The sequence below is a fragment of the Leucopleurus acutus genome (assembly GCF_964270905.1).
Source record: "Leucopleurus acutus genome assembly, chromosome: 17".
Classification (NCBI taxonomy): domain Eukaryota; kingdom Metazoa; phylum Chordata; class Mammalia; order Artiodactyla; family Delphinidae; genus Leucopleurus; species Leucopleurus acutus.
Genome location: NC_139159.1, coordinates 23750137 through 23775581, shown reverse-complemented (window position 1 = coordinate 23775581; position 25445 = coordinate 23750137). Strand labels below are relative to the sequence as shown.

The following is a 25445-nucleotide window of genomic DNA, read 5'->3' as shown; positions in this document are numbered from 1 at the left end:
TAAAGTCGAGTGAAACATTCTGGCAAGTATACTATAAGACATAGGTGATGGTGCCAGCTAGTGCATCATACCAGGAGGCATACTAAATTTAATCACTTGGCTATGATCATGTTCATCAGATCTCTTTATTGTAGAGGTATCTTTTCTCCTTTGGGAATAAAAGTAACCTGTGGTATGATACTGAGACCACGTGAAAATGCTATTACAACAAAACTGTAAAATGCTATTACAACAAACTTACAACAAAATGCTATTACAACAAACTTATCCCAGTCATCATAGGATAAGCCCATCAATGGTGGCTTACTATCCAATGATGACCTTGAATTATTTCCCATGGACATTGAAAAATAGGTGTTTTTCCAATTCTATCATTCTTCTATGTTTATTAGCTTGGAATTCTTCTGTTAAGAAAGCTTTCTCCCTTTTTAATTTACCTATATTATTCTTTGGAATATTCATGGATTCTTTGTATTCATGTGCACTTCCCCCAAAGTAGTTGTTATAAATATCACTATTTAGAATTAACGTTTTCTATAGTCATCAACAACCACACTATTATTTTACATCAAAGCTAATTAAAATACATTAGTCAACCATTCTGATAGTTACCATTCTTATTCCATCTATACACTAGCAGAACGCCACAAGCCACAAGTTTTAACAACTCTAAATAAATGACTCCCTCAAACAAGAAATACCTATCCATTTGTATTTACCAGGCTTCTAAATTCTACAATCAACATAGCTGCCGAAGACTGAAAGTGTTTATACCTAATACTTTCCTTTAAGGAAAAGAAACTGCAGTAGGTCCTTAATAAACACATACACAAATACCTCCCAATCTTCAAATCCTCTTAAAGGTACTCCTGCTAAAATTCTATTGTACCTACCAGCATCACCTCCATCTTGACTGGAGCCGGCTTCAGCCAATAAATTTGTATTCACATTCCTATCACAATCTGGCCCTGAGAGTAGAGCACCATCCAGATCTGAAAAGGAGACACAGAATAATCTGTTATTTACAACCACACAATAGCCATCACCCAGAACACAACTCTCTTCTTGGAATTGTTTCTTATGCAGACTAAAAAGAGGATATCTGCAAGTACTGAATAGCTACTATGTGCTTATCGCTACAAGGCACAAAAGCATACATAAGACATGCTTTTCAACCACAGGAACAAGTGCACACTCCACAGGAACACCAGCACACTGGATTAAGAATGAGCTTTAGAGCCTGGCTCCATTTGTACAAGCATGTGCCTCAGTTTCCTCATATGCATCTACCTATATCAGAGATTTGATAAAGAAATTTAATTAGTTAATGCAAGCCAAGTGTTACAGTTATGGTGTCTGATACCCAAAAGATAGCTGCTACTGCTAGTATTAAGCACTAAATGTATAAAACATTGTTTCTGTACTGGTTCAGAAGTGGAAAAGACCAATTAATACTAGATTAGTAAAGGAAGACTTCAGAGAAGAGGCAATTCCTAAGAGTTAATCCTGAAATATGGAAAAGCAGCATAAAGGGCATACTAATGAGATAGTACTCTTGGTTCCAATCTGTTATTTCCCTTGAATCTGTTCCATCTCTTCTTTTTCTCTACTGCTGCCTTAATCCAGGCACTCATCATTATTCTGGATTAATCAGAGAATTACTTCAACAGTTTCTTGGTCTCCTTGCTGCAAAATACAGTCAGTGTTCACTCTTCATTTCCCACAACATTGCCAGAAAGATCTTTCGACAACATAAAACATGTTGCTCCTTTACTTAAAATCAATTCACCAGTTTTTAGGATAATCTTCAAACTCCTTAATTTAGAATACAAGGTCCTAATATTCAGGTTTCTATTTATGAATCTAGCATCATCCCACTGGTACTATCTACTCCTCAAATTAAAGTCTCAGAAGACATTTTTCAAATGCCACTTATAATAGGCAATCTCTCCTCTACCTCCCATTCAAGACTCATCTTTGGTGTCACCATCCTATACTACCAAGAATTCAAGATGGAGACTAAAGTATGCGTTACTTTCATTTCATTCAATAAATACTGAGTACCTTGGAGGTCACCTGGTGATCTTAGAGTGGTACTGGTGGATCAGCTGGCAAGTAGAAAGAGTGAGAGTGGCCTGTGCTGTGAATGGAAGACGAATTAGAGATACAGTACAGACAATCTGAGAAATGTGGCTATAAAGGGCAAGAGTGAGATATAGGGTAAGAGTCTGGGTTTTTTTTTAAGATGGAATAAACAAACATGTTTAAATACTAAAAGGAATAAGTCACCAAGAAAGGGAGAAGACACTGAAGAAATACTGCAAAAAGAAGGAATTATCAATTTTGTAAGATTCCTAAGGAGTCTGGGATCCAGAAGCATTAAGACAATCAGTATATACAGAGAGAAGTTTGAAGACAGGCACTTAAAGACTAAATGTCTACTGGCTTTTATTTTCTCTGTAACTTAGAATAGTAGAACGTGAGGTTACTGCCTACAGTAAATGGGTTGGAAGTCAGAAGGAACAGTAGACACAGACTCCTTTCCTGTTCCTTGAGAGCAGGGATACTACCTAGATTTTATTTTCCCAGTATTTATCATAATGCATGACAAATAAAAGGCTTTTCAACAAATGTTGTTAAATGTTGGCTTGAGTAGTCTGCCCTTTACAACCTGTGTTACTAATTTAGACTTATGAAGAAAAATTTCTCTGGAGTTCCCTGGCAGTCCAATAGTTAGGATCCAGCAATTTCACTGCCATGGCTTGGGTTTAATCTCTGGTCAGTGAACTAAGATCCTGAAAGCCACATGGTGCAGCCAAAAAAAAAAAAAAAAAAAAAACAACTCAGTTTTCTGGTATATAATAACACTAAAACATTGAATAACTGAAAATTAATTAATTGAAATTTAGTGGCTTTGCTTTCCTATGAAAAGTTAAATGTATTTCAATAATCAAAAAGTAAAATTTAAATCACTATTTAAAAAATGTCCCTTTCCCCAGCATCTTATTCTAAAGTGTACAGTCTGTTCTGAGGGCACTTCTTAAAATTCTGCCAAGCAGGTTTGTAAATACAGAGTGTTTCTATTTACGTAATATTCTATAGTGATTTGTTCAAGGCTTTCAAGTATTAGGATTTAATTTGTGATCTTTAATGCTACATGGACACTAACAGAGAATACGTCAACCTAAAACCTTAAAAGATGGCAAATGTATTCTTTCTGTGTACAATAACAAAATCATATCCATACTACAGATGTTAAAACCCATTTGAAAGGTACCAACTACTTGGTTCTTGATACCAAAAATAAATCTTAAAATAGATGAGCTTGTCCAGGTTGACAACAGCTTTCAAAAACCATGCTTAACTTAGGAATCAGTATATCAATCACTGCTGTACCTTATTTGAAATCAGCCAACCCACCTAGCAACTTATTTTTAATCAGCTGAGTTGATGTGAGTAAGATAGAAGCCAGGAAACTAACCAATCATTTGATACAAGAATATATTCTGGGACTTCCCTGATGGCGCAGTGGTTAAGATTCCACCTGCCAATGCAGGGGACACGGGTTCGAGCCCTGGTCCGGGAAGATCCCACATGTCCTGGAGCAACTAAGCCCATGCATCACAACTACTGAGCCTGTGCTCTAGAGCCCGTGAGCCACAACCACTGAAGCCCGCGTGCCTAGAGCCTGTGCTCTGCAACAAGAGAAGCCACCGCAATGAGAAACTCACATGCTGCAATGAAGACCCAATGCAGCCATAAATAAATTAATTAATTAAAAAAATATAGATTCTGCTTCACCAGGAACTCTTGGTCATCATCTTTTTCTCAAAAAAATATAGGATTAAAAAATAAACTCTAATATACTTTGCTTTTGTGACATTCATAACCTTCCTATGGAAATCTTTCTCTTAATGTAAACTTAGCAAAAAGGGCTGAGACCTCTTTGCAAACAACGAAAGACCTTTTTTGAAGAGCTATTAAACCATTAGTTTTATAAGATAATAGGAAGTAAATGTACACTATGTAATACCATTCAAATAATCAAGAGCTAAATGCTAAGCCACGTGCAATTTCTTCTATTTTTACAAACATATTTTCTTCAGTGAACAGATAATAGCTGACATCTTCCCTAAGAGAAAAAAAAAACAGGTTTTATAAAGTCCTTTTGTACATGCAATCTCATTTAAATTTCACTACATATTTATATAGTTACGAATATTCTTATCCTCAACCTTTAAGAGGAAACTAAAGCTAGTGCAGAGTGCTGCACTGTTTGTTAACTGTATTACACTGCCTCCTGACAACAGGAGCACCAAACCTGGCACTAACCAGGCAATTAAAAAAAAAAAGTACAATCTGCAATGCTGGAAATGAGAGTGCAGAAGTATAAACATCTTAAACTTACTTTCCTAGTGATACTTGATATCTACTGCTAAATGCGCAAAAACAAAACTACCTACGCTCTGTGCCAAACCAGCCTTCACTTTATTAACCTCTTTAATAAAAGCACCTCCAAAATTTTAAGTGTACCTAGTTATTAGCTGTCATTGTTCTTTAACTAATACATTTTTGTCTATCTTCAAAGCAACTTCCTCCTTAGAATGCACTTTTTTATACTTCTCTGATTAACCATGAATTGCATTCTTTAAAAAAATGACATCTTATTCATGGGTTTTTTAAAAACCTGATTACCAAGCAATGCAAAGAGAATGAGATGAAAAAAGAATGGTGTAAATCTCAGTCTCTACCTTCTCCCAAATTTATAACAATCATAACTTGATTTTCTTCACAAGGAAAGAGTAGCAATATTTACCCACTTCACAAAGTTGCTATGAAAAATAACATTAGTAAATAAAAATATTGCATTAATTATAAAGTGCAACATAAATCATGATGTCCTTAAATGAGTTTAATCTTGGTGCATGTGGCTATAGGTTTCTCTTGGACCACACTGGGCTAGCATCACTTCCAAAGCATCTGGTGCTTAGTACAGCACCTGCCTGTAAGTGCTAAACAAAGCTAGGTTGGGAGGTCTCCCTGACCGTTTGCTTTTGGTTCCCAAAATTCCAAACGTAAGGCAGGTGCAGACTAATCCAGATTTTCTTAAAACACAAATATTCTTTAAAAGAATGAAATATGAGAGAGGACATCAGAAATCAAGGTTCTAGAAATAACTACAACTCCATCCTACAAAAACTCAGTAAGGTCTATTCAACTTTTGTTTTCATGTAAATGTATACTAGCAACAAATTTCTCTTCTCTGAAGACGGTTTCAGAAAACTAAATCTGATTTTTTTTCATAAACAGTTATAGATTTTTTTCTCTTCATTCACTGTGTTCGAGTTTTTTTTCCCTTTCAGTGGAGAGTAAATTCAGTTGCAAATGAATTATACAAAGCACCCTTGACAGTTCTATAGCAGCCTAGAGACTCAACAAATAGCAGTTTCCCTTTACCCCCAAACTCGATGATTCAAATGACAGACTAGGCTCTACTGTTTCTTCTTCGCTTCTATTCAAACAAGGCTGTTATTTCTTCCATGACTGGGCCTTAACAGGTCTCCCTGGGACACTCCCCACTCCAATTCATGAACAACACCCTCCAAATGCCTTTGTGTTAAAGGCAAATATATACAGCTCGGATCTCTAATTTAAAACCTCTCACTGCCTCAGAGTCCGTAAAATAAAATTCACAATTTATTACCATGTCAAACAGAGAATTACAATCTGGCCCTAACGTTTGACCCAACCTCATCTACCCCTACGACACTGCCCTTTCTATTTTTTCACCTACTTACTCCAATTTCTTGCCACCTTGCACCCTCTCCTGGCAAACTCCTATATAATACAAGATCCAAATCTATGAAGCTTTCTCCAACTCTTACGAGCAGTCAGGAACCTCCCCCATTGCACCCTCTGCCATACTTCTGATTTTAACATTTATCACACTGCACTGGTATGTTTCTACCCCACAGCCATCCTACTGTGAACAAGTTCTCAATCTTGACAGCAATATGACCTGACCTGTTGCTCAGTTTCTTGCGGATTTAAATAAAAATTTTATTACCAAATTTCCTCTTATGATGTGGAAAGTTTGGAGTCCCAGAAAAGTAGTAATATGTGGTTATAAGATAAAATTTCTGGTCACCCCAGAATATTAAACCCCAGAATATAATATAATATAATATTTTGGTCACCCCAAAATATTATATCAGAAATAAAAAATTTAGTCTTACAAAAATTTTCAGGGGTTGACACTTACAGGGTGGGTTTAGACAACTTAATACCATCAACAGATAGAAGTCACAAAAATGCTTTTATAACTGATCCACACAAGGCTTCTTCAACACACAGCTTTAGTCTGGCCACACAAATTCTATTTCTTTAAGGCTTATAACTTGAAGAGAATGATCATTAGTGTAGCCATCTCTTGGATCAGATATGGCAGACAGGGAAGGGAAAGGAACACAAGGCAGAGGAAAGTAAAGGAGAAGGAAAAAACAGATGGCAGAATACTCCTATTACCATATAGTTACCTATTATCATCCTTTTAAGATTAAATATTGAGGAGTCTTATATATTAGTATATTTTGCAGTCCATTAGCTAGTGGTGGACATTCATTTTTTAAAATGAGCCTCAGGCCTTCAAACTACCATTTAATACCCAAATGTAACAGTTTCTAGAGAAAAATGACCTTAAATCACTTGTAGTTCATCCTTTGTAACATACTCAACCAAAAGGATGCCTGTAACGTAGAGCAGTACATCTGGAATCCCTTAAGAAGAAAGAACTAATCCAGGTCCATAAACCTGTTATGTAAAACACTTGGGTTAAGATGTACAATGCATAAATTTTCAGATTTTAGGCAAGTAACAACTACAACACCCCCAGTGGATGTAGGGTAGCAACCTGTAATCAAAACGGTATTTCTGCAACAAAACATATGGATATTCACATTTTAGGAAATAAGTAAAAAATATAAATAGGCGGTTTTGCTGCCAATTGATTATCAGGTTTTGTTGCCAAAATGATTTTTAAAAGCTTTGATTTATCGCCTCCAAGATTTCATAATTATGAAATTTTCTTTCCTTCTAATTAGAGATATTATGTGTGATAAACTCAAGCCAAGTTAAGTGGAAACATTTTAAGTAGTTCATACAGTAACTTTATATGGCATGGCCAAAATATTGGAAAATCTCAAATCAGATGGCCAATTTTCAAAGTTGTAAAAATGTTTATAAATTTTAAAAAAAAAGATCATTTAAGAAAGCATTTCAAGATTCTGCAACATCTGAAAGTGATGCCATGTATCAATTATCACCCCAAATATAGAAGGGCGTAAGTGCTGGTAATTCACTACTTCAAGTATGACTCATTAGGATATCTTAAAGATATATAATTTGAGCATTCTTTTCTCAAAGTTGTTTTCTAAATACTCGAATTAAATGCTTTTTAACCAATAGACAATTACACAAATTAAAGATGTTAAAGCTTAAACCTCAATTCAACTCTACTTGTAGGAATTAATAAAAATTCACAAATGCCACAAAGCTGTTTTCCTATCCAAAGTACAGATGAGAGAAAGGAACTTTTAGATTGTTTAAAAGAACCCTAAATTATATCCTTTGATCAACTAAAACCACCTTGCGTCTGAGTATTTGTACGGCATCATGAAAAATTCAATTATCTAGATGAAATTTTACCAGCTTTTATTAGATAAAAATTAATTCTATAATCTACTGTTGCATTTACTAGAAAATGCTTTTGAGGAAATTGCCAATTATACTACTTAGTGTCAACTATACAAAACCCCACTGGAGAAATTCCTTTCAGAATTCAGTACCAGAAAAGTTTGTCATCCCACAGAATTGGTACGTTTCCTCACTTTGAAGGGTTTCTTATCATCTTAGAACCAACAAAAAGCAATTTTAATTAGGCTAACCATATTAACACCCTTGGCTAGCACACTTCTTTATTGCTATATTTTATTTGTATTTTGATAATTTGTTTCTTGTCAGTCATTCAAAATCTTTGTTCAAAATGAGGTATGTATTGCATGCAGATATAAAATGTATTACGTACAGAGTACAGTTATTTACAATGGGGCAACTTGCCAGTGTGACTGGCACAAATAATACAAAAATACAGATTCAGAAAACCCAATGTTCCATGAGTCCAGAGTAGATCAAAGATGGGATTAACATACCTGACTTGTTCTAACAGTACAGATGAACACACTGTGTAAAATAATGTAGGCATTAGTTATTTTTGCCCCTACAATTTAATTTCTAATCTTAAGATTTACATGTACTTTATTTATTTGGCTGAAACTTGTTTTCTGGCTGTAAATCAGGAAGATGAGGTTTTGAAATTTTTACATTATCAAAGGAACTCATTAAATGACTCCTTTTTTTCCTATTTTATTACCCAGAACTGTTTTTCTTAACAGTTTTAATTATCCAATAAACCCCAATAAGACAGTAAAAAAGACAGAAGTTTCTAACTTTTCTGGAGTTCCACTTCCAAATATCTTCATATTATCAAAAATGATTTGAAGGGAATCCCAGTAGTGAGTCAAATAATAGGTATACTAGCTTCTTTAAGATTAAAAAAAATACCATCTGAATACAATCCCTGATAAACCTTCCTATCTCAGTATCTCAATTATATTTCTTTATGAGGCATCCAAACACCACCTTCAACATTATATGACAAGAAGACAACAGTATTTAGAGCTGTGATTTACAAATAGTAGGCTTAAGAATCTGGGAAGTCACAGTTCCTACAAGAGACCCACAAATCCAAATATGCCAAGCACTGCTTATAGACTAAATGGATAATTCACCACGACTTTTCACATGTTTAGGTATAGAATTTTAAGTACGTTTAAAAGCATTTATTTCACCGGAAAATTTCACTATTTTTTCAATAAGTGAAAATGAAAAAAAGTATAACCATTAATGTGGAATTCATTAAAATGTTACAAGTTTTAAAATGGGCCTCATTTTTTAAGACTGGGTCACTAGTTTATTAACTGCCAAGCTTCTAATGCCAGACAGTCCTAAACATGGAACCTGCCTCTATTTTTACTAACTGAATGACCTTGAGAAAGGCCTTAACCTTGGTAAATACAGACCCACTGTGTTCTTTACTGGTCAGAATTTGCCTGGAGAGTTCTAGTCAATTCTGTGCATCAAAATTTCAGGGTGAAACAAACTGTCTATGGCTGTTAAGAAGGGTGTAAAAGGGTTTGGCATTCACAAGGTGGGAGGTACAGCACTTAGCCTAGAAGAAGGGGACTTCAGGGGAATTTTTCAAATGTTAATATCTGAAGGGTTATCAGGTTGATTAGAGAGATTAGAGGTTAGGCTCAGATTATACTACTAAAAATGGCAGAATTAGGAGTTAAAGAGAAGCAAATTTTAGCTCAATATAAAGTAACTTCCTAATAATAATATTCATTTTAACCCTGGAACAGGCTGCTTCAAAAAGTATTCTAAGTATTAAAACAAAAGGTCAGGCTGAAGCTATAATAAGACCACCTATCTAGAATTTGGCAGAAAGTACACTGCACTGGAAAACTGATTTTAAATAATTTCAATAGTCTGTAAGGGGGACTAAGATGACCATGCGAGCTATGTGTTTATATTTGTCATTTTTCATAATAACCCTATAAAATAAATAGCATATTCTAAAGAAGAGGAAACCGAGGGCATGAGTTTAGCTTAATTTGATTATGGTAACATATAAGTGGCAGAGCTCACTTCCCAATCCTGATTCAATTTGGGCTTTCCTCTACATCAGCAGATTTCAACCTTGGTTCACAACAGAATCACCTGCAGAGTTTATAAAAGTTTCAACAACCAAGCCACATCCCAGACCAATTAAATCTATATCCCTAGCAGAAAGATCCAAGAATCATGGTGGCCTGTAAAGTTCCCAATTAATGCCAACATGCAGCCATGATTAAGACCCACTGCTCTATACCAAAAGTTGGCAACACTAGAACACACCCATGTTCATTTGTTTACATACTGTCTGTGAATGCTTTCATGCTACAATGACAGACTTAAGTAACTGACTTTATGACCAACGAACCCAAAAATATTTACTGCTTGGCCCTTTACAGTAAAAATTTGCCAGCCTCTGGCTCTGTATCATATTATGTTCTAGCTCTTACAGGACCCATTTTCTGCCACTGAATGAAGGTGGATTCAGAGGCACTAAAAAGTTGTGAAAAGTTTTAACAGTTGGAATGTAGCACATCACTGATACAACCAAACTTGTGAGTTAAGCAAGGCTCATCAGATACTAATGTGGTATCAACGACATAACAGAATTTTCATTTATAAGATATTAGAGATAAGTTAAAAGCATACTAGACTACCAAAAATTAATTTATGATAGACCTAGTCCATTGATACAGCTAGGGGTGCTTGCTAAGATAATCACTAGCAATGTTATTTTTGAAAGTATGCACTGTGGTTCAAATTACTGCTTTTCTTCTCTTTGAATCACTCCAATTATGTGTGGCATTAATTTTAAGAATGGGGTTAGCTCTAATTAGTTTTGTCAATCAACTACTATACAAAAAAATCTGCTAACTCCTTATATTGCATGTTATCTATATAAATTAAAAAAAAAACACTACAGGTTTCCCACCATACTACTAAATGATTAATTCATGCAGAAAAAGACAACGTAGCTCTAATTCTGAGAACTGCTTCAAGGTCTTCTACATTAAAAATTAAGACAAAACATAAAGTGCTGCTAAGAAAGTCTACTTACCATTAATACTTTAAAGAAACTACCTCGAGTTTTATTGCTAAAGACTTGATAAGTAGGAGGGGAAAGATCAGCAAATAGTATTCATTACACATGCATACTGATTTTCACATGATTAAAAATTTCTACCAATGAAAATTAAACCCAAACCTAAACAGCCAGAGGAACCATTTCACAGGATTATGGCATTTTGCCCTTTGGGAACTAACAACAATGATTCTCTTTAACAGAAAGTACTCCATCCCCAGATGATCACCATCACGTAACTCAGACACTGAACAGTTTTAGAGCTCTGAAGCAACACAAGCAATAAATACGACAGTGGTAGAAAAGTCTGGGGTCCACATAGGAAAATCTCAAACCCACTGGGCTACTTCTTCAAATAAGTTAAACACAGACAATCAAATTAAACGTAAAGAAAAGTTTCAAATCTATTTTCACTCTTCAACAATGGTCCCCCACTCACTCCATTTTTTTAAAAACCTACACTACAAATGTGATATGTTGAGGTTCTTATATATATTCCTTTGGGAATATATTGAAGAGAAAGGTCTCAGAGGTCTCTCTCTTACTTAACTAATGTAAATGAGAATGAAAATGAGGTAATAGTGGGACAAACTTAAAATATTCCGGCTTCTGAAAGATTTATGCGGAGCACAGAACAGTAACTCTAAACAAAGTAGAATAATCCCATTAACATTTGCAAACTTCTATAAAACAATTATATGTTTACGAAGAAAATTGAGAGTAAAGAATGTTAACTAGATCTCAAAAATGTCCTGAAATGACAAACGGATCACACATTACAACCAGAAGATTTTACCTTTTCCAGTACTGGGTACAAAAAGTGATCAGAGGCTAAAGATCAGGAAAATCAAAGAACTATACATGGTGTCCACATTCCATAAAATATGGGCAAATTCCTATATTTAACACAACCTTTGAGAAACTCACATCTACATGCTTAGAGAAAAAACTAAGACACGCCAAATCTTACATTTAGTATAAGATTATGTAAGATATAATATGTGCTTGTTTGAGTGATTTTCTCCCTTTTATTATAAAGACTCAAATTTTAGTATTACTTATATGTATTCTTTTTATAATGAAATAAATACTTTAAGAATACACACAAGATTATATCCAACCAGAATAAGAATGAAAACTGAAATACCTCTGTATATACAATATTTACCTGGTTCTTCCTTGATGAATGACAAATCTTCTTCTGGATAGGCAACAGGTGGCTGCATCACTGAGCAATCTTCTAAATTTGTTTCATTATTAGGTGGTATATTATAAATAAATCTCTTCGTAGCTTGGGTTTTCCTCCTTGTTTTGCCAGTCTCTTGAATTCCCTGGGAGCCCATATTATTCCAAATAAACACTTTTGTTTGACCTTGAGACTCATTTTCTGTCAATTCAGGTGAACCATCCTGGACCCAACTACTGTCATTCATTTGGTAGTTTTCTATTTGGCCCTCGTCGACGTTACAACCATCATTTTCAATTTTTACATTACTTGCCAAATTGGTAAGATTCCGTGTTGCCCAAAAACTGGCAATTTTTTGATCCCGTGATGAAGACAGGCCATCTCTGTTAACTGGTTTTCTATTATTATAGTCCACAACTACAGACTCTGGAGCTTCTGATTTAATGCTTATATTTAAGGCATCTTTAATGAAATTTCGGCAAGTTTGAACAACTTCACTCATTTGAAGATAGCTGGCCACTGTCATTACTTCAATGGCATTTTGGCTTGTGAGCACCAGGTTACCAGAATACAAGAAGTCCAAGATGACTGAAAAACCTTGAACTGCAGCAATATCTAAATGGGTAGTATTGTTTTGGTTAGGGCTTTCTTTGTTTGAAAAGCAATATAAAGTCTTAAAGAAACGGCTGCCTGCAACCAGGATGTTCTTATGAGCTTTAAAGATTTTTCCGCTCACCACAATGCTGACATCACAAAGAATACCCTTCTTCCTCTGTTCATTTAGTTGTCGAAGAAGTTGATAGCAATAAGAGTTCTCATTTGGCCTACTATTAAAGTCACAGTACCCCTCCTCTGATGGTATTTCTGACTCCTGTAATAGATGGAAAACATTAATATTAAATTCTATTTACTTTTTAAAGCCATCAGACCAAAGACAACAAATCATTATCAGTAACTTTTTAAAAAGCACTATGAAATACACTAATTTGTTAGTAATCATTACATATTGAGACTGAAGTGTTGACAATCCCAAATATTGAGAGGAAAGGAGTGAGTGAACAGCTTAGCTTGCTGCAAGCCACTGTTATCATAAAAAAAAAAAGAAAGAAACATCCTGAGGATCAGCAGAATTTCATTTAAAGAATATGTATCACATATCATGTTATCTTTTCAAATATAGCTGAAGACATGGATTAAGAATTATTTAAGGGACTCCCCTGGTGGCTCAGTGGTTAAGAATCCGACTGCCAGTGCAGGTTTGAGCCCTGGTCCGGGAAGATCCCACATGCCACAGAGCAACAAAGCATGTGCGCAACTACTGAACTCATGAGACACAACTACTGAAGCCCACGTGCCGCAACTACTGAAGCCAGCACACCTAAAGCCTGTGCTCCCACCACGAGAAGCCAGCGCACCACAAAGAAGAGAAGCCCCTGCTCGACGCAACTAGAGAAAGCCCACACACAGAAACGAAGACCCAATGCAGCCAAATATAAAAATAAATAAAATAATAAATATGTAAAACTCTTGGCAAACATTGAGTCAAATAGTTTAGGTCAACAAAGTTAATTAAATCTAACTAAGGTTAAAGTTAGGACCCTAATAAAAAATGTGCTTCAAACTACAGGAATAACCAAGTATATAATTTCCCAATCAATTTTCAAAATGACTTATCTCTTTAGGATCATAAATACTATCCATCAGGTAAAATTCCTGAACTCAAAATTCTTAATGTTTATAATCTTCCCTCTTAGCAATCTTATAAGTACTCATTACAGTTCATTTTAGCATCACTAAAGCTATGGTAATTTCCTATAAAATAACATGTGATATCAACAGAAAAAATAAAGGAGTGTGATCTAGATTTGGAATGCTGCCTATGCTAGTTATTAAGCGTGTGTCCTTGGGCAAGTCACCATGCCTTCTTAAACTAGAAAGCAGTAAGTACTACGAATGTTTCTAATTAAGAACTTCAGGACTTTACTCACAGAGTGACTAGGTGTCTATTCTCTCAGCACCTTGCTCAATAACTTCGTAGATAACTGAAGTAACAATTGTTTTCCAGCAAAAAAACGTGCTTAGACATTTCTAGTAGAAAAGATAACTGACAATGCTGACCTTATTTAAGTGTTAAAGATTCATTACTTTCTTTGGCACAAAATATTAAATACAAGTCATTACTATAAAATAATGAGATACATATATACAGATCCATGAATATATGAGCCTGGGAAAAACATGGAAAAGATACATGCTGGGAGGACTGATATGCTTGGAGAGGAAGAGAAGGAGGAATTAGGGGAAAAAAGGGTGTAGGAAACAAAGCTGTTAGGACTGCAAAATATTTCTCATTGAATATTTTAAATGGTGGTGAGATTCCTGAAGCAATCCCACATCTCCATTTAACCCCACAATGGGTAGGGCTAAATTACAGAAATAACAGGTTTCATTCTGAGTCCTGAACACATGAGGTCATGCATATAACAATCCCAATTCTCTGAAACTAAACCAGATCACATAATCTAAGAATTTTCGTGCTGCTTCCAGGTATGAGAAGTCAACTGAAAGAACCAAAACACTAGAATTCCGGGACACTTCAGTATTTCACAATAGTGAAACATTACAGATAACTCTGCAAATCTGGAGTACAAGATCACGACAGAATGAAGTGCAGAAAGTGGAGAATTTCCATTGCATTTCCAACTGACCCTTGGCAGCATCCCTATCACTTCCCAGAGCCTCAACTGCATACTTATACTTCATACTTATACTTACTGCATACTTATACTGCATACTCATACTTCATACTTATACTGCATACTTATACTTCATACTTATACTTACTGCATACTTATACTGCATATTTATACTTCATACTTATACTTACTGCATACTTATACTGCATACTCATACTTATACTGCATACTTATACTGCGTATTTATACTTCATACTTATACTTACTGCATACTTATACTGCATACTCATACTTCATACTTATACTGCATACTTATACTTCATACTTTTATACTGCATACTTATACTGCATACTCATACTGCATACTTATACTTCATACTTAAACCTCATACTTACACTGCATACTTACACTTCATACTTTTATACTGCATACTTACACTGTATACTTATACTGCATACTTTTATACTGCATATTTATACTGCATAGTTTTATACTGCATACTTATACTGCTTACTCATACTGCATACTTATACCTCATACTTACACTGCATACTTATACTGCATACTTATACTTCATACTTTTATACTGCATACTTACACTGTATACTTATACTGCATACTTTTATACTGCATATTTATACTGCATAGTTTTATACTGCATACTTATACTGCTTACTCATACTGCATACTTATACTTCATACTTATACCTCATACTTACACTGCATACTTACACTTCATACTTTTATACTGCATACTTACACTGTATACTTATACTGCATACTTTTATACTGCATATTTATACTGCATAGTTTTATACTGCATACTTATACTGCTTACTCATACTGCATACTTATACCTCATACTTACACTGCATACTTATACTGCATACTTATACTTCATACTTTTATACTGCATACTTACACTGTATACTTACACTGCATACTTTTATACTGCATACTTATACTTCATACTTTCACACTGCACTTATACTGCATACTTATAACTCTAAGCCCACGCCCACATTCTTGCTCTGTCAGACCAAAATATTCTAAATTGGCTATACTCTCCTCCTGGAACACCCAATCCTAAGCAAAACCTGCTAACAGCCACAGTTGGAGTAAAGTAATCAAGTTATTCATGATTAAGTCCCAAATGTTTGCTTTGAGGGGCTGGAGGAAAGGAAGTGAGGTAAAAAACACATTTTAACTTTTAGATTTTGTACATAAACCAGTATGTTGTGAAGTTTCAAACTATTTAGCAAAGGGGATGGGAAATGTTTAGGACTTGTATGAATATACAAAGAACTAAACCAATACTAAAAATATCTAAAATAGTTACTGCTGTAGTATAATTTTCTACAGAAGCATCATACTGTTTACTTTTACTAAAAGACTTTTTACTAATTTGCTTATGGCTCTCTATTCACTTCAGCAAATTTCCAAACTGCATCTTTCTTTGATGCAAGCCTAAAACTAAGCTTTGCTATGCATGCCATACCTGCCCAGCAAAGCTCATTCGGTTCGAAGTTCTAACAGGTATTGTAGTAACAGTATGAATACTTGGAAGAAGCAAAAATTTTAAGCACTGATCAAAATTTAGCAGCACATCATGAAGAGTCTGTGAAGCAGTGAATTAGCATTTACAAGTCAAGAAGTGCCTAAAGTTTATACACTAGGCAGTTCAAAACACTTTAAAAAGGAGGTGGCTACGTCATAGCAGTTATTTTAGGCCATGGTGACTGTTCTGAATTTTCTGGGCCAGTCCTAATTTCTGTAATTCTCTGCCATTATCAGACCAAATGTCCTAATTTTTAAAAATAACTTAGACAAAAGCCTATCCATCAAAATATTTGCCCATTCCATTTTTGACACAAACTATACAAAACCAAACACGCTATTCAACCACTATTTTTTCTCATTACTATTGTGCAAGAACAGTAAAGTTACCTGTTTTTACAAGCAACACTAGCTGTTTCTCCTTCAGTATCGATCAGAGCACTATGCCATGTTTCTGTAGCACCTATTAAACATGCTCTTCACAATGAAGGGTTTACAAGTCAAGAGTATATGTATTCAACAAGTGGGAGTATTATTTGAGGATATGGGTAAAACAGAGCAAAATATGCACTAAAATAAACTGCCAATATTATTTGCTGAACCAAATAAATTCCTAGTACTAAAGACAAAAATCATAATAGATCCCTAAGAAGTCATCTCTCTCTCTAGTTCTTTAACATTCTATGTCCATTCTCAGTATATTTATAAACATGAGATATCACTGATAAGTAAAAATATACTGATAAAAAGGTTTAAATATTTCCAAAACTAGTCTTTTTAAAGACCAGTTGGAAAATTTTCTATTCCCTTGCCCAAAAAGGAAAACACGACTTAGCCCAGACATTAGTCTAAACTAGATAAACAAGGAGATTTTAAGGAAATGGACAGTCATACTTCAAAAATCAGATAATTTGCTATACCAGAGGATCTGTAAATATGAAAAGTCTTCCGTTATTTTATTTGTGAAGATGCTCATACGTAAAATTATAATTTTAGATCTGGAAGACACCTTAATTAACTTTTCCAAAATTAAGAAAATATAGAAAAGTATACATTTGGTTAAAATCCTCACAGCTTATTATCTTCAAATTTATTTCCAGAGAGGCCAAAAAATAGTAAATATTTTACTCAGAGAAAAAGCTGCTAAAATCTTGAAAAATCCTGACTTTACTCACTTATTTAATAAGCATGAAGTGAATGCCTACTTTAGACAGGTTGTACACTGCAGACCCAAAATGAATTAGTTCCCAACCTGCAGTTATCACTACTGAGCAAGATTCTTAAGGTACTGAAGAGTATAACAAGCATGTTATGAGAGCAGAGAGGAAGTGCATCTAATCCAGTTTTTTTGGAGGTGGGGGAGGAGATGCTTTTTGAAAGAAAGATCTGAGCTGAACCTTAAAGGATGCAAGAGTGGAATGGCAGGACGAGCACTCTAAGCAAATGAGATGGCATGAGAAAAAGAACCAAGATGGTCTACAGATCCTCACAATTCTAGATTTATGAAAGACCTTCAAGGTGATCCCAAAAAAGCCCAAGAAATGCAAATATGCTCTTATGAATGTTTTTGGAGCTAAGTGTCTATAAGTTGCATCAGATTATCAAGAGATTTGAATCCTGCACAAGATTAACCACTGCTATAGGTGCCTACAGAGCTTTAGAAGTAGTGATCTGACTGAATTCGCAGATAGAGATGACTGTGGCAGCAAAGTGGAGGATAATTATCAGGGGATGAAGACTAGAAATACTATGACCAGGGGAATCTATTGTTAATAGTGCAACACACTGCACTTGCCAAGAAACAAGGACCTTAATTAGGTAAGAGAGATAATAATGGGGGAAGAGGTAGAGACGCAGAGCCTGGAAAAAAGTTTGGAAAGTAAAATCCGTACTTGAGTGATTAACTAGATTTCAAGGTAGGGGTGGGGAGGGAGATCAAAGGGTCTTCACAGCATTCTAGCTGGGGGAGCTAGATAATGCCACCAACCTGTAGAGAATCCAAGACCACACTACCCAGTCTCCCCACCCTTCTGAGGGGTACAATGGGAGAGGGAACTTCAGTTGCAGTGAGCTCATCTGTAGTCAATCCATAAATTTAAAAATGCTATTTGGCTAAAAAAATCAAGTAATTAGTATTTACCTCCATACCCAGAATTACAGTCCTCTTTTGATAAATGGATTAGTAGAAAACACAATTTCCAACAAAAACATCAAAGTGTAAGCTAAAAGCATTAAAACCAAAAATCTTTACTACTTTTGCTGCAGCAACCCACTGGAACAGTATACTGAAAGATTTCAAACATCAGTGTCCACTTACAAACCCAAATTCAATTTCTAGTAATGAGGACAAACAAGGCCACAGCGAACATGATGCCAAATAGGTGCCTGCTAGTAGTACTGACAAATTATGTAACAGTCAGTAGAGAAAGAAAGGAAGATCTCCTTTGCAATCTTCTATCACTTCTCTGATCTCCTTGAGAGATGGCATCTTTCCTTGCAATTTAAGTACTATCCCTAGAAATTCTAAATCTATAGGCCTGGGGTATTAGCCTTCAGGTGATTACAACTTCCAACCAATTTTAGATGCCAAAAATATGCTTTATTACGAGCTCTCCTCAAAACCCACACATACACACTACACAGGTGCTTCTAAACAGCAACTTACACATATTTCATCATGGTTCTCCCCTGCTTAAAACTGCTAAATAGTTTGCCCATTGTTAGCAGAATAAAATATCAATACAATCATTTCAACATAAAAAGATCATCCATAACCTGGAGTCTGTCTACCCATTCAAACTTGATTTTTCATCCTGCTCAACAACCAAATCATCTAACTTCTCAGACACATCAAGACATCAATTTCCACTATGCTCAAGCTGCTTCCAACTGCAATGCCTGGAATGCCCTCCCCTCTTCAACACTTATTCACTTAACACAATTAAGTCAGGAGCCAATTCTACAAGCTTCTCCCAACCTTCACAAATAGAATTGAAGACTTTCCTTAGTGTCTTAACTGTAACTTGAATATACTTCTAACATGGTAGCTATCATTTTATGTCCGTCTCTCCTTACTAGAGTACAAGTTTCTTGAGGGCAGAAAAATGTCTTATTTATATAGGTTTATCTTCAGTGCCTTGTATCTACCTAATATGTGTACGTAAGTTTAAGAGGGAGAAACAAGCCAATTCTAGATAAACTGTAACAGATAGTAAAAACCACAAGGGAAAGGAACCAGCTTTTACCAAATCAAACACAATGAATGACTGTTAGAACCTATTTAAGTATTACACAAACTGATTACTTAATGGGCCATAGGCTCCACAGTCCTCTGTAATACCTGTTTCTCCTTCCTAGTGAAAGGTTTTTTCAGTCTTTCTTCCAAAATCTTTAAAACAAACAAACAACTTATTTTTGCCAAATGCAAAGAAGGCTGGTAGATCTGTCTCACCTTTGCTTTTGTTGCTCACCAACATATTCCAATTAGTAATTTTAATCAGATCACTGATCTGAATTAAATATTTACTTTCTGGAAAGGTTAACTAAATTTATAACAATAACACATTTGAGTGCATGTTTTAAGCTTACTAAACTGGAAAGAGTTGACAGAATGTGTGATTTAGGCTACGAAAATTTCACAACTGGGTAGAAAGTGATCTGAACCAAGATACAGTGGTAATCACTGTTATTAAAGCAATTTTAAGTCCTCTGGGCCGAATGGTCAAATCCTACATGAGCTAATCACTGAACCTGACTCTTAAGATATAGGCAGTTGTTACTCAAAACAGAAACTACATGTTGTCCCTTACATCCTTATAAATACAAGGGTATTTCTGAAATAGAAGGCTCCAGAACAGATTCTGAAAGCATATTTATGGACTCTCCCATGAGCAATCCTTAACAACCAACATCCAAATAACAGAAGAATATCAAAGGTTTTAAGAATGTGCCACAGGGAATTCCCTGGCGGTTCAATGGTTAGGACTCCACACTTCCAATGTAGGGGGCACAGGTTCGATCCCTGGTTAGGGATCCCACAGGCATGAGGTACAGCCAAAAAAAAAAAAAAAAAAGAATGTGCCACAGTTTTTTGGCCACCACCATGGAATTAATGGAAAATAACTTTTCTCTTACGGAAGGCATAAGAAACAAAAAGTAAAGTAACCGTTATTCACATACTGATTTGGCCAAACTCAAAAAAACAGGCCTCCATGTGCTCCTGATTACGTTTAAATAAGAGAGGATAAACACACAGATGCGTCTATGTGCAAAGACTGTGGAAGTAGATAGAAGAAATTGTTATTGGGAGGTGAGGGGTAACTAGGTAAGAGGGAGACTCATCTATTATTTATCCTTCTATACTTTTCCAATTTTTGAAAATAAGCATGTATTATTTTCATAATAATAAAACTATCTTGCTAGTCCTCTGGGTTTAAAAAAAAAAAGGGAGGGGAGGATAAAGGGAGTGAACTACACCCTAGCCTCAAACTTAATTCTTGCCGGAGGAACTCCAAAACTCTTATTTCAGCATTTTTAAGACAGGACAAGGCTAATGCAAGATACTTCTTACGAAGGTAAGAAAAACTGCATGTATGATGAGAAACTCTCAATGTTCAAAGAACTGAATGGCCAGAGTCTCTAAAAGTATGAAGAAGAGAACTGGTTTGCTCTCTAGAATCAAGAGTGATTCCATGAGATAAAGTGGCTCCCAAACTGAGATAACTGGTAACACTGAGACATGAGGTACCAAGTCCCCCAAAAAAGTGTTGTTATAGTTACCTACAACGAAAATAAGTAATGATGACAATAACAGTTATCATTTACTGAGTGATTACGTGCTGGCATATATACTTTGCATACATGAGGAAACTAGAAGTTAACTAACTCATTTTCCTGCCAAGAAAGAGGATTAGGACTCAGGTCCCCCTTCTTTAAGCTCAAGAATGCTCTTACAGATTGTGTTATACTGCCTCCTACAGGTAATCAAAGGCTACATGGAATGGAAAAAAAGTGATTAACTCTGCCCATAGGAAAAAATAAGTCAGTTCTTGAACCTGACACTCATGTAATAACAAGACAAAAGGATTCTATAGGTGGTACCTGGGGTCAATCACAAGGTAACACCTCAAACTAAGGTTAGTTAGAATGAAAACAAATAACATCCAAAATCCAAACCAGGGAACCAATAAATAGTCATGTTAGACAAACATGACTACTAAACTTTATTACTCTCAGTCTAATGAAATAATGTCCTAAGAGAAAAAAGGTGGTCTAAAGATTATATCTGTAAAAAGGGAGTTTAAGGGGGCAAAGGGTAAGGGAGGGATAACTCACGGATTAAGTTTAGAAAAGGTTTTACCTAGGAATGAATTCCCTAATCCAGACATATGCCTAGGGGAGAAGGATACACCACACTAAGTCTATCATAAAGTTATCCAACTAATTCCCCTTCCTCTGATTTCAGGTTCACTAAGCAGCTAATTATAATTTGTACTCCCATTCAGATCTGCCTACACGTAGACTACGCTGAAGAAGATAAGAGTAACTGGTCCACTGGATTAGGAAAATTCATTGATTGTCTTTTTAAATGTTTCTAAATAACCAACTTACCATTTAGAAAAGCACACTTTCATTTTCACAAGCCTTCCACCTCTCCATCATACTACTAAATAACCTCAGGAATATATAAATCTTTAAAACCTCTAGACTCCTCTTCTGAAAAATGGGAACAGAATAATTACTTGGCAGAGTAAGGGACATCTGTATTCGGCATACAGAAGACAAGTTTTGCAGTCCAGTGCCCGAGCTCACAAAGCTAGTAATTGCAGAAAGCTGAGATCTGAACCTAGATTTACTCCAAAACTTTTTTTTTCCATTGCAACATTCCTTATAGACTTCAGTCTCATTTATCACGAAGAACTGTAAAACTTGGGACAATTTACTTAACCTTTCTGGGCCTTATATCTTTAAGTGACCTTCCTTCTAGGGCTTAGGCAACTAAAACTTGTGCAAACCCTGAGAAAAACAACCCTATGCTTTAACGTTAAAGCCTCAACTTCTGAGAAACTTCTGGGCTACAGGGTTATTGGATAGTGCCTAACTAACTCCAGTATAAGTGTTCTGAACAGCAAGATCACTCCAATAAAAACACAAAGGGACTAATATCCGAAAGGTGACTTTCTAAAATCAATGGCTAGCAATACAAAGGAATAAATTCCATCCACCACCACAGGTTGTCTAAAAGTCTTCGAAGCACTGATCAACATCTGTTTGGCTTGAAAAAGGATTATCAAAATGGTAAGACTATTATCTTTAGACTAGAAATATTAAAACAAGAGCTAGGAACAACTAAAGTATAGCTTGTTTTATAACTAAGAACTTATGATTTTAAGGAATCCGGTAAATACATGCTCTACCAGTCCAAATCAACTACTTGGTATAAGTAACTTTACATTAAACATCTCAAATATTCTAAGTTTAAAGTAAACTGCATTTATAAGAAACTTTTTGAAAAGGGGGGATTACAGAAAATCTCAGCACAAAAATCTGGGTAGAAGGAAACGAAAACTACCACAATTTACCAAAAGTATGCCTTTGGAAAGAGAAGTTCAACAAGTTTAATGGAGATGAACTTAGTAAAATAATCCACGAAAAAGGAGTTATGCACGTAGCTTCCCCTACATTTACATACTGCTCTCATATTTCACATTATCCTGATATGATAAAAAATATTTTTCTCCGCTGGATGTTCTCCTAAAAGGGGTTGCGTCAAAGATTAAGGAAATTGTTTAATTCATTCTTCAAAGAGTTACCAGATTTGACTTCCACCGGCAAGCTGAAAGACTACCAACATAAAGCAGCTTTCCTAAAACCACAGCTAATAACATTTTGACCCCACAAAGCTAACCTTACAGGGTTAAACCCTTCCACCTCGCGTATTAAACTTTCCTTTTGATTCAACCTGATGGGCAAAGAAATCTGCGTCATGAAAAAATTAAAACAAATTCAGCGCTACGATTAGAAAATTGTTATTCCCCCCTCCCCCGGTAACTTTTGAAAACTTGTTCCCAGGTTTTCTAACCCCCCCACGCGTAAGCTCCCGACACCTCTCTCCCAACAGGAAAGATGTCTTCACCCAGGAAAACGGGGTTTTCAGCTGATAAACCTTTCCCCCGAAGCAGACGCAGAATACACCGTACCTGGGCGTTGGCTTCGTGGAGTTTGTGCTCGGTAGAGACGTGGTGCCTCAGAAGGAGGGTTTTCTTGTAGTTGCGGGTCCCTCGCGAAAGCTCGTCGTGCCCCACAGGAGGCAGGTCCCCGCTTACCCCGTCCTCGGGGGTCTTCTGGCACCAGCCGCAAGACATAAGGCCAGTATCCTTGGAATAGCGCAGCCAGGGAAAATCTTTGAGCCAGGAGGTCTGAAAGGAGCACTGGAGCTTCTGCATTAGGGACTTGGGCCGCGCGAGCGGGAAGTGCTGGACAGTCTCTCCTTCGCCAGCTCCCACTCCGCTGCCCTCCGCTTCGTCCCCGCCATCGCCGCCCGACCGCCTGCTGCTGCTGCAGCTGCCGCCTTCCGCCCCGCTGCCGTCGCCCAGGCTCGCCCCCTCCTCTTCGTCCTCGGTGCTGTCGCTCAGGGACGCGCCGTCTGGCATCAACTCCTTCCCCTCCAGCGCGTCCAGCTCCAGCTCCACGGCCGCGGGCCCTCGCCCATTGAAATGCCTCAGGGGCCACGCCGAGGTCTCGGGGCGGCCGCGGCTACTGCCATTGTTGCCGAGCCCCCCGCCGCCGCCGCCGCCGCCGCCGCCGCCTCGGAAGGCCAGAGTCCGACGGTTCCTTTCCGCTAGCAGGGGGCCCCCTGCGCCACCGCCGCCCAGCGAGGTGGGGCCGCCCGCGTCTTGGGGGAGCAGCAACTCCTTGGTTTCCTCGGCGGCGGCGGCCACCCCGGCAGAGGCCTCCAGGTCTTGGGGCTCCAGGCCCTCCAATTCCACTTCCTCGTCGGCCCCCCGCCCATTGAGCTGCTGCGGCGCTGGCGGCTGGGGTTGTCTTGGCTGGGGGAGCTGGGGCCAAGCCGAGGCCTCCCCGCCAACGTTATTGTTCGCGGAGCCGCCGCCGCCGCCGCTGGCGGTGACCAACCCGCCTCCTCGGAACGCCAGCGTCCTGCGGTTCATTTCACTGAACGACATGGCGCGCGCCGCCGCCGCCGCCGCCGCCCGGTGCCCCGGCTCGCGCCCGGCCTCGGGCCGCGTCCCGCGCGCTCCCCCTCCGCTTCGCCCCCGCCCCCACCCCGGGCGTTCCGGTCTCGCGGGGCTCGGCCTCGCCCTCCCGCCCGGCTCGCGCTCGCTCCCCGGGGCTGCCTCACGCGTCCGCCGCCGCCGCCGCCGCCGCCGCCTCCCGCCGGGCCGCCGCCTCCGGCCGCCTCCTAATCCTCCACCCCCGCCCCGCTGCGCTCCGGGCAGCGTCCCGCGCGGAGAAGGGGGCGGGCGGCGGAGAGGTGAGCAGCGAGCCGGGGCGCGTGGGGCCTTCGAAGTTGAGAGGCGTACTGCGGGGAGACCCTCCGCTGCCCCCTCTTTAAAGCCGCGCGCACAAACCGACCCTCCAAACAGATATCCTTCCTCCGGCGCGCCGAGGAGTCCCAACCCGCTGCCGGCTTCCGAGGCGCTGAGGGCAAGAAGCACGTTAAACTGCCGGGCTCCGCCACATAACGAACCGACAATAAAGCCGGCGGAGCGTTTCCGTCCGACCAGGCCCCGGCGGAGGTCGAATGGCAAATGAACAACGGACCGTGCGCCCACAATGCACCGGGGTAGCAGTAACCGCTGGAGGGGGAAAGGGTGGGGGCCGAGCTGGGGGAGGGGGGCTGGGCTTGGGGCTGGGCTGGGGTGGGGTGGGGTGGGGGCGCCAGGGGACCGGGAAAGGGGCCGGGCCGCGCCTCCAGCCTGGGGGCGGGGGTGCGGCCGCGGGGAAGGAAGTCGGCCGAGGAGCGGGGCACAAAAGGCCGGGCGGCGGGCTGGGGGTCTCGGGGAGGGGGCGGGCGTGTGCGGCCGGGGCCGGGCTCCGCGGAGGACTAACAGCTGGCGAGTGTCAGGGTCTGGCCGTCTCCCCGCTGCCCGCACGCACCTACCCGCGCCCGGGAAGCACATTTTCCTTCTCTCGCCACGAGTTCACCTGGGACTTTGGAAATAACTGTGCGGT

General features: G+C 38.3%; 1 protein-coding gene across 1 annotated transcript in view; it reads right to left on the bottom strand.

Annotated features, from left to right (window-relative positions):
- Window positions 1-24436, bottom strand: part of ZBTB10 (zinc finger and BTB domain containing 10) — a gene marked incomplete at its 5' end in the record, with an annotated part of 34327 nt that extends 9891 nt beyond the window's left edge. The window contains 3 exons of the mRNA XM_082858868.1: window positions 894-992; window positions 11982-12870; window positions 23453-24436. Of these exons, the coding sequence (XP_082714994.1) occupies window positions 894-992; window positions 11982-12870; window positions 23453-24436 (1972 nt within the window). The remainder of the gene's footprint in view (window positions 1-893; window positions 993-11981; window positions 12871-23452) is intronic.
- Window positions 24437-25445: the final 1009 nt, after the last annotated feature.